This window comes from Salvelinus namaycush, chromosome 31, assembly GCF_016432855.1.
Source record: "Salvelinus namaycush isolate Seneca chromosome 31, SaNama_1.0, whole genome shotgun sequence".
Classification (NCBI taxonomy): domain Eukaryota; kingdom Metazoa; phylum Chordata; class Actinopteri; order Salmoniformes; family Salmonidae; genus Salvelinus; species Salvelinus namaycush.
The window spans coordinates 10649894-10662360 of NC_052337.1; the positions used below are offsets into that span (position 1 = coordinate 10649894).

The 12467-nt window shown below is 47.4% G+C and overlaps 1 protein-coding gene across 1 annotated transcript; it reads right to left on the minus strand.

The window, feature by feature from the left end:
* Nucleotides 1–645: 645 nt before the first annotated feature.
* On the minus strand, nt 646–11171 carry LOC120025712 (ectoderm-neural cortex protein 1-like). The gene is made up of 4 exons (XM_038970290.1): nt 10774–11171; nt 8853–9080; nt 7100–8709; nt 646–3388 (listed from the first exon to the last, which is right to left on the minus strand). Exons 2-3 carry the CDS (start codon nt 9072–9074, stop codon nt 7156–7158), a joined length of 1776 nt encoding a protein of 591 aa, XP_038826218.1. The 5' UTR covers nt 9075–9080; nt 10774–11171; the 3' UTR covers nt 646–3388; nt 7100–7155.
* Nucleotides 11172–12467: the final 1296 nt, after the last annotated feature.

A 12467-nucleotide genomic window follows, 5' to 3' on the forward strand; every position in this document is an offset into this window, starting at 1 on the left:
AGGAGCAAATGAGTTCTCCATAGAATTCCTTCATCAGTTTGTGCTTTTGTAGGCCTGGGAGGTGGGCAGGGGGTTGGAGGTGGGCTGGGAGGAGGGCTGGGAGGTGGGAGGTGGGCTGGGAGCTGGGAGGTGGGCTGGGAGGTGGGCTGGGAGCTGGGCTGGGAGGTGGGCTGGGAGGTGGGAGGTGGGCTGGGAGCTGGGCTGGGAGGTGGGCTGGGAGCTGGGCTGGGAGGTGGGAGGTGGGCTGGGAGGTGGGCTGGGAGCTGGGCTGGGAGGTGGGAGGTGGGCTGGGAGCTGGGAGGTGGGCTGGGAGCTGGGCTGGGAGGTGGGCTGGGAGGTGGGAGGTGGGCTGGGAGCTGGGCTGGGAGCTGGGAGGTGGGCTGGGAGCTGGGAGGTGGGCTGGGAGGTGGGAGGTGGGCTGGGAGGTGGGAGGTGGGCTGGGAGGTGGGCTGGGAGGTGGGCTGGGAGCTGGGAGGTGGGCTGGGAGGTGGGCTGGGAGCTGGGAGGTGGGCTGGGAGAATGGCTGGAAGGTGGGAGGTAGGCTGGGAGGTGGGAGGTGGGCTGGGAGCTGGGAGGTGGGCTGGGAGCTGGGCTGGGAGGTGGGAGGTGGGCTGGGAGGTGGGAGGTGGGCTGGGAGGTGGGAGGTGGGCTGGGAGGTGGGCTGGGAGGTGGGCTGGGAGGTGGGCTGGGAGGATGGCTAGAAGGTGGGAGGTAGGCTGGGAGCTGGGAGGTGGGCTGGGAGGTGGGCTGGGAGCTAGGAGTTGGGCTGGGAGGTAGGCTGGGAGCTGGGCTGGGAGGTGGAAGTTGGGCTGGGAGGAGGACTGGGAGGTGGGTGGCTCAAATAATCAAACAGGAATGTGGAATACAAGGGATTGAGGCCATTCACCGAATCCATCCAGAACACATCCTGCCTGGGAAAATCTATACAACTGTTAGCTTTTATGTTGACCTTGACAATGATTTCATCATGCTAAACTGTACATGTCAATATTCTGGCCACCCAGACAGACAAACAGACAAAAACATCAAGAAATCAACTACTGATACAACATTTTGGATGCAAGTATTTAAGACATTCTTTTTGTTGGTCTTTGGAACTCTCCCCTGTCATATTCCCTCCCATACATCAGTGCCCATATGGTGAAGAGCACTGCGGTGTCTGCCTGCCCTTTAAATGTACAGGATTCAGTTAACTACACATCCTCTTCCTCCTCCTCATCTTCACACGCACACTATACTAAAATGGCAATATTCTGACTTGAGATCTACATGCTTAGCTTGTATTTTTCATGCAAGTCTCCCGTTGACATTGATAAATGATGTACACAGAAGTCTGAGCTACATACGCTCATCTCAAGTCATAATATTGAATATTTGAGTGTGGGACTTAGAATAAAGCAGATATGCCTCATAGCAGAGTCAACATTTAAATGTGAGATGTTACTCTACCCAAAGTCCACCTCTAAAACAGACACATTCTCTAAGCAAGGCCCACCCACAGGCCACTTGCAATCTAGGTAATCTAAGTGTCCATCCCTACACTGACTCCTAACCCCAGACCTCTGACCTGTTCACCTAACTGACCATATGGTTGGAACAGGTTGCACTTTGGGAGAAACTGAACAGTGCAAAAAAAAGCAGACCAAAGGATAAACAATAAAATAGAGCATCTATAACAAGGGTCATGCATGATTTACCCTTAAAAAGATCTACATTAATTTACCTGGAAATTAATGCAGGGAGAGAAACAATAAAGAAAGTAAAGTCATTTTTGTATAAATTAAGACTTATGAAACATGATACACTGGAGCAAGATAAGACAAGAATGTATTAAGTTTCAGTTTTGGTTAGGAAGGTAACAAGATGCTCTTGACCAGAGAAGTTCATCATGCCAATCTTACTTGAGTCCCCATATCCATGGTACATGCTCTGAAGAGTTCAGAATAATCTTCTAGGCAAAGTAGAAAATCTATCCATCGGTGATCCAACAAAACAATACTGCTCATTGGAATGACTTCAGAACAAACAGTAAATAGTGTGCAAGAGCAAACCCTTCAGGGCTGGATGCAATCCGTATAGGAAGCTTAACATTTTAAAGGTCATTTCCGATTGAGCCGACATGCAGCTATTACCGTGAATGCAGTCTCCGCGAACGTGGAAACATTGCCTTTCAATTTCAATCACGCTGTAATCCTGATATTCAGCGCTACAGATTGAATCGAGCCCTTAGTGTCCAACTGAGCTTGGATTAGCATTTTCTTCAGTTCTGTGTTGCATTGTCCACTTCTCTTCTTGGATTATTGTTATTTTGGATCAGGAGTGTAGTGACCTACTGCAAGAATGGGGTTGGGGGAGGCAGGGCTAAAGGGGGTGGTAACTTTATATCGGTAGACATGTCAGGACTTGACCCTCCTTCACCCTCTCCCAAACTCCGCTCTCAGACTCAGCTGGTGCTGGCACTTCAAGTCCTCACAACACGTAGTGACAGCTAGAGCCAGGTCTCACAGCAAACTGCCAAAGAGGAACTTCCAACACCCATTAAAACGTTTTAAACCCCAAACGCCTACTAGGTGGTGGGGACAGGAAGAGGAGGGGAGGAGGTTGTCAATCTCTGTCTCTCTCCTCTTGGCGAGGGCAGAACGACTGGAACTAGAAGAGTCTAAAGTCTCAGATACACCAGGGAGAGAAAACTGTTGATGGATCAGTTGGTTATAATCAAGCTGAAGAGGAGTCCGTCTCTGGTCACTTTCCTCTCTCCCCTCATATGTATCCTATGTCCAAACAGGTCCTCCTTCATGCTATTCAATTAAAGGCCCTGTGCAGAGGATGTTTCTTCTTCTTTTTTAACATTTCATATCACAGAATTATCAGAGTGAGAAGAGCAAAGACATAGTCTGTAGTACAAGTATTTCATGATTGAATGGAAAGAAATCCAGGCTGTGTGAGTGTGTAACTGACTGATATGTTGATGGGTCTTTCATGGAAGGCTGAGAAGCACAGGCGCGGTATGCCGATAGTACACTGGGATTGGGGGGTTGTTGGATTTTACAGTACAAGCAGCAGGTTGTTGGATCGTACAGTACAAGCAGCAGGTTGTTGGGTTTGTTTGCATGAATAACGTCCAAACCTCTCTCTCAGAAACGATATGACATCATTGACATCATTCTGTGTACAAGGTCCTCTCAGGAGCATTGATGGTTCTTTAAACGTCTGTAAACTCACAGTAGCATTAGGGTGGATCAAGGTGTGTTTTCACACTTATACAATGGTTCAGTTTTTTTCATGAAGAAAATTAGAAAGTCTTTTTTTTATTGCACAGACAGGAAGTTAAAGAGTGTGATTCTATCTTCACAGCTGAAATCCAGTGGATGATGCAAAACAGAGAAATCTGAGGAAAAAGGAGAGAGAAAAAAATTACCCATTAGACAAACAGTGTTTAAGAGGTCATGGAAAATATCTCTGCTTTTGCGCCTCGAAAAAAGGCTCAAAAGTAGACAATTTAACATATTTGCTAAGATTCAAAAGTTCAGGGACAGAAAAATCCCTCAGATAGACTCCAGACCCTATCTTCACTCCATTACTGTCCCCCCTAACTCCTTCTCTTTCTCCCCTCAGTAAAAAAAAAAAAACTAAACAGACACTGCCTTGCCTGCCGTGGCATTTGCACCTGTTTCTCTAGAGACTTGTCAGAGATATCATGCATTAGGCTAGAAGGCTAATGGACTCCTTTGTGAAATTCATCCACTTTACTGCCATTCCCCCGACACAGTTAGGGTTCTTTTTATCGCTCCCCCAAATCTAAATCCAGATAGATATTTCAAATCTGATGGCCTTTGACTTCTGCTCTGCATCTTAATCTGACTTCTCGGTTTTAAAAGCTTTATTTTTTTCAGCATTACACCACAGATGGTTTAAAGCCTTGGGAAGGCCCCATGTGTAACGCAAGTCTAATATCCATTTTAAATACAAATCCTCCTCCCCCATCTCTCTCGCCTTCTTCCCATGTGGCCCTATCTTGAGGGGGAAGCCCAATCTTACAACTGGCTGTGGTAGCTAGAGGAAACGCACATACAGGCACACACATGCAAACACGCACGCACACGGTCGCACACAGACATACACACACACACACACAGATGAGTGCATAACGGTCGATCAGCCAACTCTGCCTCCCAGAAGAGGCCTTTCTCAATTAGGCTTCCAGAAAAGATCCAGTTCTACTGGCCTAGTGATGGGGATATCTGCCTGGAGGTCATTGCATAGCAAAGGATGAATAACAATAAGCAAGCATCTCTATCCTCTCCAACGCATGAGTGGAATGAGCTAGCTGACTGATAATGAAATCCTCATTTCAGATTTTGGAGGATTCTATACCCTGGAGTTCCCCAGTCCTTACCAACCTTGGAAGTTACAAAATGGAATGATTGGAAAATTGGATTTGATCAGTATGGCACCCTTGCGAGACTAAAGCAGATCTCTGAACAAAAGCATAAATTGGCTTGACACCAGATACCTAGTGTGGCTTTAAACAGTACAAGCCAGCAGGACGGACTAGACCTAATAGAGGGAGAGAGAGGAAGGGAAAAGGGAGGGATGAAGAGAGAGGAGGGGGAAGTGTAGAGGGGAGTGTTGAGCAACCAAAAAAGTGTGAAAACAGACTGAAGAGGAGAGATCTGTTTTTCACCCTTCTCTCCTCCCCTCCCACTATTTAGTGGCCAGTAATACATCAGTGTCACTGTGTCTCTGTGTGGAGTCACCACTCCACACTATGACTGTTTACAGAAAAATGGGCACCTACGCAAAAGAGAGGATCAGGCCTCAGTGACTGAAATCTGAAATAATTGTACACCCAAAAGCAGTATGTTGCATTGGTTTAGTCTAGAGGGTTAAAGCTTTCACTGCAGTCTCTGTTTCAGAGATGAGTCATTGAAGAAAAATTTGCACTTAAGTCAGGGAGCATTTCATCAAAGGAGAGCAAAGAATAGTGGAGCGGAGAGGCGCATCAGTATCCCAGGCCGATCAATCTATTTATCTATCCTTCCCTCTCTGCCTCTCCCCTCTTTGGCTCATGAGCTGAGGGCACACAGCCATTTCACCAAGGTCTGCTAAATGAGAAGGTCTGCCAATTGTGTGTCTGCATGCGTGTGTGTGTGTGCGCATCTGTCCGCGTGTGTGCATGTGTGTCTGCCTTTATACGATCGTGTGTGAGTGTGAAAGAGAGAGTCGGATTATGACACCAGGGTCTCCAGTGTTCAGAATGAGCAGGGTTGCCAATGGTCTGTGCTCTACATCTGTCTGGCCTGCTTATCGTCAAGGAGACAGAGAGTGGTTACTATAAGGCTTTGCAGATACACACAGACAGACAGACACACAGACACACAGACACAGGGAACAGGGGAGAGGTGGGGGAGACTGGGGCTGCTCAGAGAAACAGTAAACACTCACTTCCTGTCCAGGCACTGTTATTTGTCAGGGCCGGAGTGTGTGTGTACTGGCTGTGTTTTGCTTGTCTGCATGGCTGTGCAGCCGCGTTCTCTCTGAAAGACAGGCACCAAAGCCTTACTCCCTGTTACCACCCTCTGCCTTCTCCTCATCTCAGTAACTCCAGACTGCCTCTCTCTCTCTCACCTCCCACCCAGAGCCCCATAAACCCATCAAAAAGAGGCAATTGAGAGTGGATTAGCTTCACCAGGATGTTGTAGCTTGTCGGCATGTAACTTGTCTAATTGGCCTCCCCCCTCTCAACCCCCTCAGACAAATTTCCCCCACAGGGACAATAAAAGTATTTTATTCTGTTTCAATTACCCCCTGTGTGCCTCCTCCTTCACTGCCTCGTGCAGGTTGAAGTTTATTGTCATGAGTCTTGTCCTGTAGGCAGAACTGAGTGATTTCCCCTTAGGCCAGCCGCAAAGTCAAAATTGTCTCACCCCAAACCTGCGGTCTCATAACTCTCATGACCTACACATACAATCCGCCATCCTACCACTCACTCCCCTCTCTCCACACAGTGGTCTGGTGTATTTTGTTTCGCCCTGTATCTGTGGTTTTCACTGGTATCGACAGACACAAATCAAATAGCGGCGGCTGCTTGGTTAGTATTCAAAGCATGCAGTTCAGCCCTGGCCAAAATCGCATGGCAATCTAATTACTCTATCAATAGTCCATTTGTGCTTGATTCAATCAGGATCTTTGTAGGGTGACGGAGGAAGAACAGGATTTTTATCTACTGGCTACTGAATGAAAACAGCTGTCTTTAACCTATGAGCTGGGAATTTTACTTATATCATCCCAGTATGTGACAATGAGAGCTCAAAACACAGCCCAATAGATATGTGACAATGAGAGCTCAAAACACAGCCCAATAGATATGTGACAATGAGAGCTCAAAACACAGCCCAGTAGATATGTGACAATGAGAGCTCAAAACACAGCCCAATAGATATGTGACAATGAGAGCTCAAAACACAGCCCAGTAGATATGTGACAATGAGAGCTCAAAACACAGCCCAGTAGATATGTGACAATGAGAGCTCAAAACACAGCCCAGTAGATATGTGACAATGAGAGCTCAAAACACAGCCCAGTAGATATGTGACAATGAGAGCTCAAAACACAGCCCAGTAGATATGTGACAATGAGAGCTCAAAACACAGCCCAGTAGATATGTGACAATGAGAGTTCAAAACACAGCCCAGTAGATATGTGACAATGAGAGCTCAAAACACAGCCCAATAGATATGTGACAATGAGAGTTCAAAACACAGCACAGTAGATATGTGACAATGAGAGCTCAAAACACAGCCCAATAGATATGTGACAATGAGAGCTCAAAACACAGCCCAGTAGATATGTGACAATGAGAGCTCAAAACACAGCCCAGTAGATATGTGACGAAGAGTGTTTATTAGAAAAACTGACAACAAGAAACTGTCTTATGCACTCAGCTCAGCTGAGAATACTTGAAATCGCTTGGACTCTCCAGTCTGGACTGCCCAGAGTATCACTAATACATTATGCATTCCATCTCATTCCCCTACTGACAGATAGTAACAAACAGACAACAACACAGAGAGAGAGAGAGAGAGACAGATCTCCATACCTCATGAGAGGGGGGTTGGGATGGAGGTGTGGGGCTATCCCAGAATGCCATGCAGGTCAGGCTGGGAGATGTTTCCAGGTGCTGACGAAGGCAGTGGGGATGAGGGAGTAGGGTACGGTAGTGATGCTGTTCCAAGCATCCAGCGTTGGGTCATAACAGTCCAGAGTCTTACACCGCTGTGTGCCAAAGTAGCCCCCCACCACATACAGTTTGTTTCCTGACGCTACGGCCTGGCAGCTCATCCTCTTAGCCGTCACGTCTCCCACTTTAGTCCACTGGTAGGTATCGCTGCTGAACTTATAGGCCGAGCACGCCGAGAACTCTGTGTCCCCGCCCATCACAAAGATCTGATTGCCGAGGACGGCGGCGGCAGTGTAGCGCCAGGGCTGCGGGCAGGAGGCGGGAACCATCCAGCAATTCTCCTGCGGATCGTAGCACTGCACCTTGGGAAGTTTGTCGTGGGTGACGCTGGTGCCGCCGAAGGCGAAGAGTTTCAGCTTGACGCTGACCACCGCCGCGTTGCTCACGCCTTCCCTCAGCGGCGCCACCATGGTCCACTTATTGGCCGCCGGGTCGAACTGCTCCACCTGTTTCAGGGACACCGAGGGCGAGGCGGGGAGGCAGCCGGTGCCGGCCGTGTGTCCTCCAACCACGTACAAGCAGTGTTTCAGCTCGGCTGAACCGTGGCCGAAGCGGGCGATGAGCATGGGCGCTGCCTTGGACCACTCCTCATGCACGGTGTCATAGACCCACACGTCTTTGGACACACCGTTCTCCGAGCCCCTCCCGCCGGTCACGTAGACCTTACAGCCGATTGCACACGCGCTGAACTCCTTCCTGGGGCTGGGGATGTCCGCCTTGGGGATGATCTCCTTGGCCTTCTGGTCCACCAAGTACAGCTTGTCACACATGAAGGTCTGTCCTCCCAGGAGGAACAGGGCGTGGCTGGTCTTCCTGGGCCGGGCGCAGGGGCTGTTCACCACCCCGTCGTTCTGGAGGATCTTCAGTTTGCAGTGGATGGCCTCGTCCACCAGCTCCTTGCTCTTTAACTGGGCGTTGATCAGCTCCTCCGTGGACACGTTCTCCATGAGGAAGATGGCAGGGAGGAGTGCCAGGCGGACGGTCTGCAGCAGTTCCGGCAGGTGGCAGTGCCTCCTCTCCAGGTCGTAGTTGACCCAGTTGAGGGTGGCCTCATAGACCAGTCTCTCGTCCTCTGTCTCCAGCTCCTCGTGGGACAGGAGCTGCACCACCATGTCTTTGGGGAGCTGCAGGAAGTCCTCTGTCTTGCAGATGGCGGGGAAGTTGCTGAGGCACATGCCCCAGGAGAGCTCAGACAGCTTGGTGCACTGGTGGGCGTCGGACAGCAGCAGCATGCCCAGGCAGTTGGACGGGTGCAGGTTCCTCTCCAGGAACTCGGCGCAGGCGTCCCGGATGTCCTGGAACTCCAGCATGTCCCCGGCCTCCAGGAGAGACTCTGCATTCTCCTCGTTGATGACCACGCGAGAGGAGTAGGCGTAGTCTAATAACAGCTCCAGGACCTCAGGGTGGATGGAGTCCCTGAAGTCAACCTCGCTGGCCTGGCTTTCCCGGAGACCTCCAGAGAACATAGCCTGACAGACAAACAAGGGGGTGGGAAACCAAGAGTTAGCGCATTAGCATTTAGTCCAGCTAGTGTTAGCATGGCAGCTAAACATGACTTGTTTTCCAATGGCAAACACTAACAGTACCCTGCCTTGGGTGACAGTGTCTTTACCTGGAAGTAGCGGCTGCAGGCGGCCAGCACGGCACGGTGGCAGGGGAAAGAGCGGCTCCCGGCGTGGAGGAGGACATCGGTGAAGAGACGTTGCTGCCGCAGTGTGTTCAGGTGCATCAGGACGCTGTCGGCGTACGACGACTTGTGGAACAGGTAGATGTTCATGGAGCCAGTGCTGGCACGCGACTTGCGGTTCTCATGGACGCACACAGACATTTTCATTGAATCCTGGATAAGGAGAACAAAATGATGAATTGTATTTGCATTTGCATTATTATACTGTATAATAATCAAGTAATAGACATAGCCAGTGGCATGAGTGATTCTAAAAAGAAAACCCATACAAACATATGGAAACCCATACAAACACATCATAGAAAAATGCATGATAATATATTTAAAGCATTGGGATGTAGCCTACTGTTCAAAGTAATTTTTCTAACCAGAAACCCTGAATATAACTGGAAGCTAGTCCAAGCCAAGCCAAGCCCTGTAAGAGTGTATTACTCATCTCTACACAGTCCTAAGGAAGGGTAGTGAGTCTCCATCACATTCTCAGGATGCATCCCAATTGGCCCCCATTCCCTATAGAGCCCTATGGTTGCTGGTCAAAGTAGTGCACTATATAGAGAATATGGTGCCATTTGGAATGCAACCTCTCAGTCTCATTTTGATTTCAGGCAGGGTGTGTGATATGATCAATATCAGCAGGGTCGCTCCCTGGGCTGGGATCAAGAAAGCAATGCCTGTCTACCAGAGATGTTGATATGACTGGGACAGGCAGACAGATAGCTGCTGTGCTGGATGATGTCATGACACATACACACACACACAGACCCTGTCTGATCTGATGTCTAGGGCTGGCTGGAATCTGTCAAATCATTGCCAGGTGTTCAAAGTGGACCAGGGATACAGAGAGAAGAGGTGGGGGGGCTAGGCAGGGAGAAAACTTGCAAAAGTAAACAGCAAGGCATGTGTATCCTATAACTGTCCAATCCCTGCAGGAAAAATAAACCCTATCACTGGGCAAAATGCCAATTTAACCCGTCACTGTAAACAGCCGTCATCTGCGAGTGTATATTCAAATCCAATCAGTCCTAATTGTATTGTAACCAATACAATGCCGGCGGTCCCCGACTGGCTGTCATCGTCTCTGCGCGAGAGGTTAATTGTGTTGTTAAACCCAACGCTCCACGGGACTAAAATTGTGTTCCTTGCCGAATTTAACCAAATAAGGAACATTAATGACACATCAGCAGCTATGTTGGCACTATATCACACCTGATGCCCTCCGTTAATCTCGTTACACCGGGAGCAGCTGTGAAGGGCACCCAGGGAGACCATTCAGAATAGACCGGGTTTAATCAATGAGAAGACAACACAATATAAGGGTTACAATTGCAAGGGATGATTTCTTAAAAAAAAAAAAAAAATCGCCTCAGTGTTTCTAGATGAGATTGGCTTGAATATATTTATAAAAGACGTACACATGCTAAAAGTCCTCTTCATGCCCTAAAAATAACACATTTTAGGCTATATGATCTCAATCTTTGCTTTGTCTTGCTTCTCTCGTTAAAGTATACTAGAATATATGCAGTCAATTAACATGATAATGCAAAAACACAACGTTCCCTCTGAATATTGTCCTCTAAATTATTCTAATATGGTATCTCCTAGACAGATGTTTGAGGAATTCCTTTAATAAGTGGCATGCTGCAAAATCCATTACAGGATGGTGTCTTTAGGCTATGTTCTTAAATTAGGCGTTTCCCACAAAAAGACACAATAAAGGTAGATGTGATCCTCTCAAATGCCCCATCAGAGCTCCTCCATGCATGGAGCCTATATCACAACATCAACAATAATGGCAATAACAATTCTCAAATGTGAAAAATACAAATAGACTATGTGCCATTCCTACCTCTTTGGGTGAAAGTAGGAGTTCAATTTTGTCTGCTTTATCCCTCGAACATGCCACGGCTGGAAGAGTAGCCACGATGCTGGTTCAAGCAAGCCACTTGTGCTTGGGAGAATGCGCGTCTTGGGTTCCTCAAAAAGGAATAGCCTTATTTGGAAAGGATCTGGACAATAGTTCTATCCATATATAGATGTCATTGGACGCGACTCATCTAAATGTGTCGTTCAGTGATGAGATCTCCAGTTCAACATTCGTCGTTCCGTCCAGTTTGAAGGAATACAGATAAAGGTTTGCGCTCGCGGACTGACTCCAGACTTGCTTCTGATCCTGTAGGAGTTCTATGTCGATAGTGCATACGGTGCGCTCGGTTGAGTCGGGTCTTCCCTCGGTAAAATCAATGGGTGTGTTTATAGTGAGAAAGGGGGAGGAACGTCCTCGTGTCGAGGAAGCGGAGTGGGAGAGGTAAGCTATGCAAAGTAGCCTAGTGTGATGGGAACGGAGCAGCAGCAGCAGAGGCGGTAGGATAACAACGGAAGGGAGAAGTAATAAAACGGTAAAATAGTCAGTGAGAGAGAGTCTGCCGTCTCAAATCTAAGAGTAGTACAATTTACTCACCTGCAGAACTGTGCCCTTTATTACAAACAGACAGACGCTCAACAGACAAAGTGTATCCTGATCCGTCAGAAGGCCTATATAGCCTACCTACACTCTGTAATGTAGATGTGAGTTCAGATTTTTTTGCACACCATACGAGGCCTACTGGATGATAAAATGCACAAAATATGATTTATATTAGGCTACATTTGATTTCCATGAAGTCAACTTCCTTAATGGGAAACGTCATCATCTCCAGCACCATCCCAACATCAACATGTGAAATTGGTGCATTTCTACGTGTTGTACTAAAACATAGAGGAAGATAAGCGTTTCCAATGACATCATAGGTGTGCATCATGTGATTTTGATCAATTGTGAGTAGGTATTGCCTACTAATTGTCTACTAATTGGTTGATGATGTCATTGGAATCACATATTCCTCTATCATATATCTCTATTCTGGATTAAAAAAAAGAAACGGAATGGGGCTAAACACAGGCAAAATCCTAGAGGAAAACCTGGTTCAGTCTGCTTCCCACCAGACACTGGGAGATTAATTCACCTTTCAGCAGGACAATAACCTAAAACACAAGGCCAAATCTACACTGGAGTTGCTTACCAAAAAGACTGACTCACAGTTCAAATCTATGGCAAGACTTAAAAATGGTTGTCTAGCAATGATCAACAACCAATTTGACAGAGCTTGAAGAATTTTGAAAATAATAATTGACAAATATTGTACAATCCAGGTGTGCAAAGCTCTTCGAGACTTACCCAGAAAGACTCACAGCTGTAATTGCTGCCAAAGGTGATTCTAACATGTACTGACTCAGAGATATGAATATTTCAGGGAGACATTTCTGTATTTCATTTTCAATAAATGTGCAACATTTCAAAAAAAAAAATCACTTTGTCATTATGGGGTATTGTGTGTAGAGGGGTGAAATGTGTTTTGTTGCTTTAATCCATGATGAATTCAGGTTGTAACACAATAAAATGTGGAATAAGACGAGGGGTATGAATACTTTCTGGACGCACTGTACGTGTGTCAATATACACGTGACCAGAGGCCTGGCCATGACCCAACATAGTCTAGTGTA

Coding starts and splice junctions, on each gene's coding strand:
- LOC120025712 (XM_038970290.1), bottom strand. CDS start 9,074: ATGAAAATGTCTGTGTGCGTCCATGAGAACCGCAAGTCGCGTGCCAGC. Junction 8,710..8,852: donor CCTGCAGCCGCTACTTCCAG/GTAAAGACACTG, acceptor TTTGTCTGTCAG/GCTATGTTCTCTGGAGGTCT.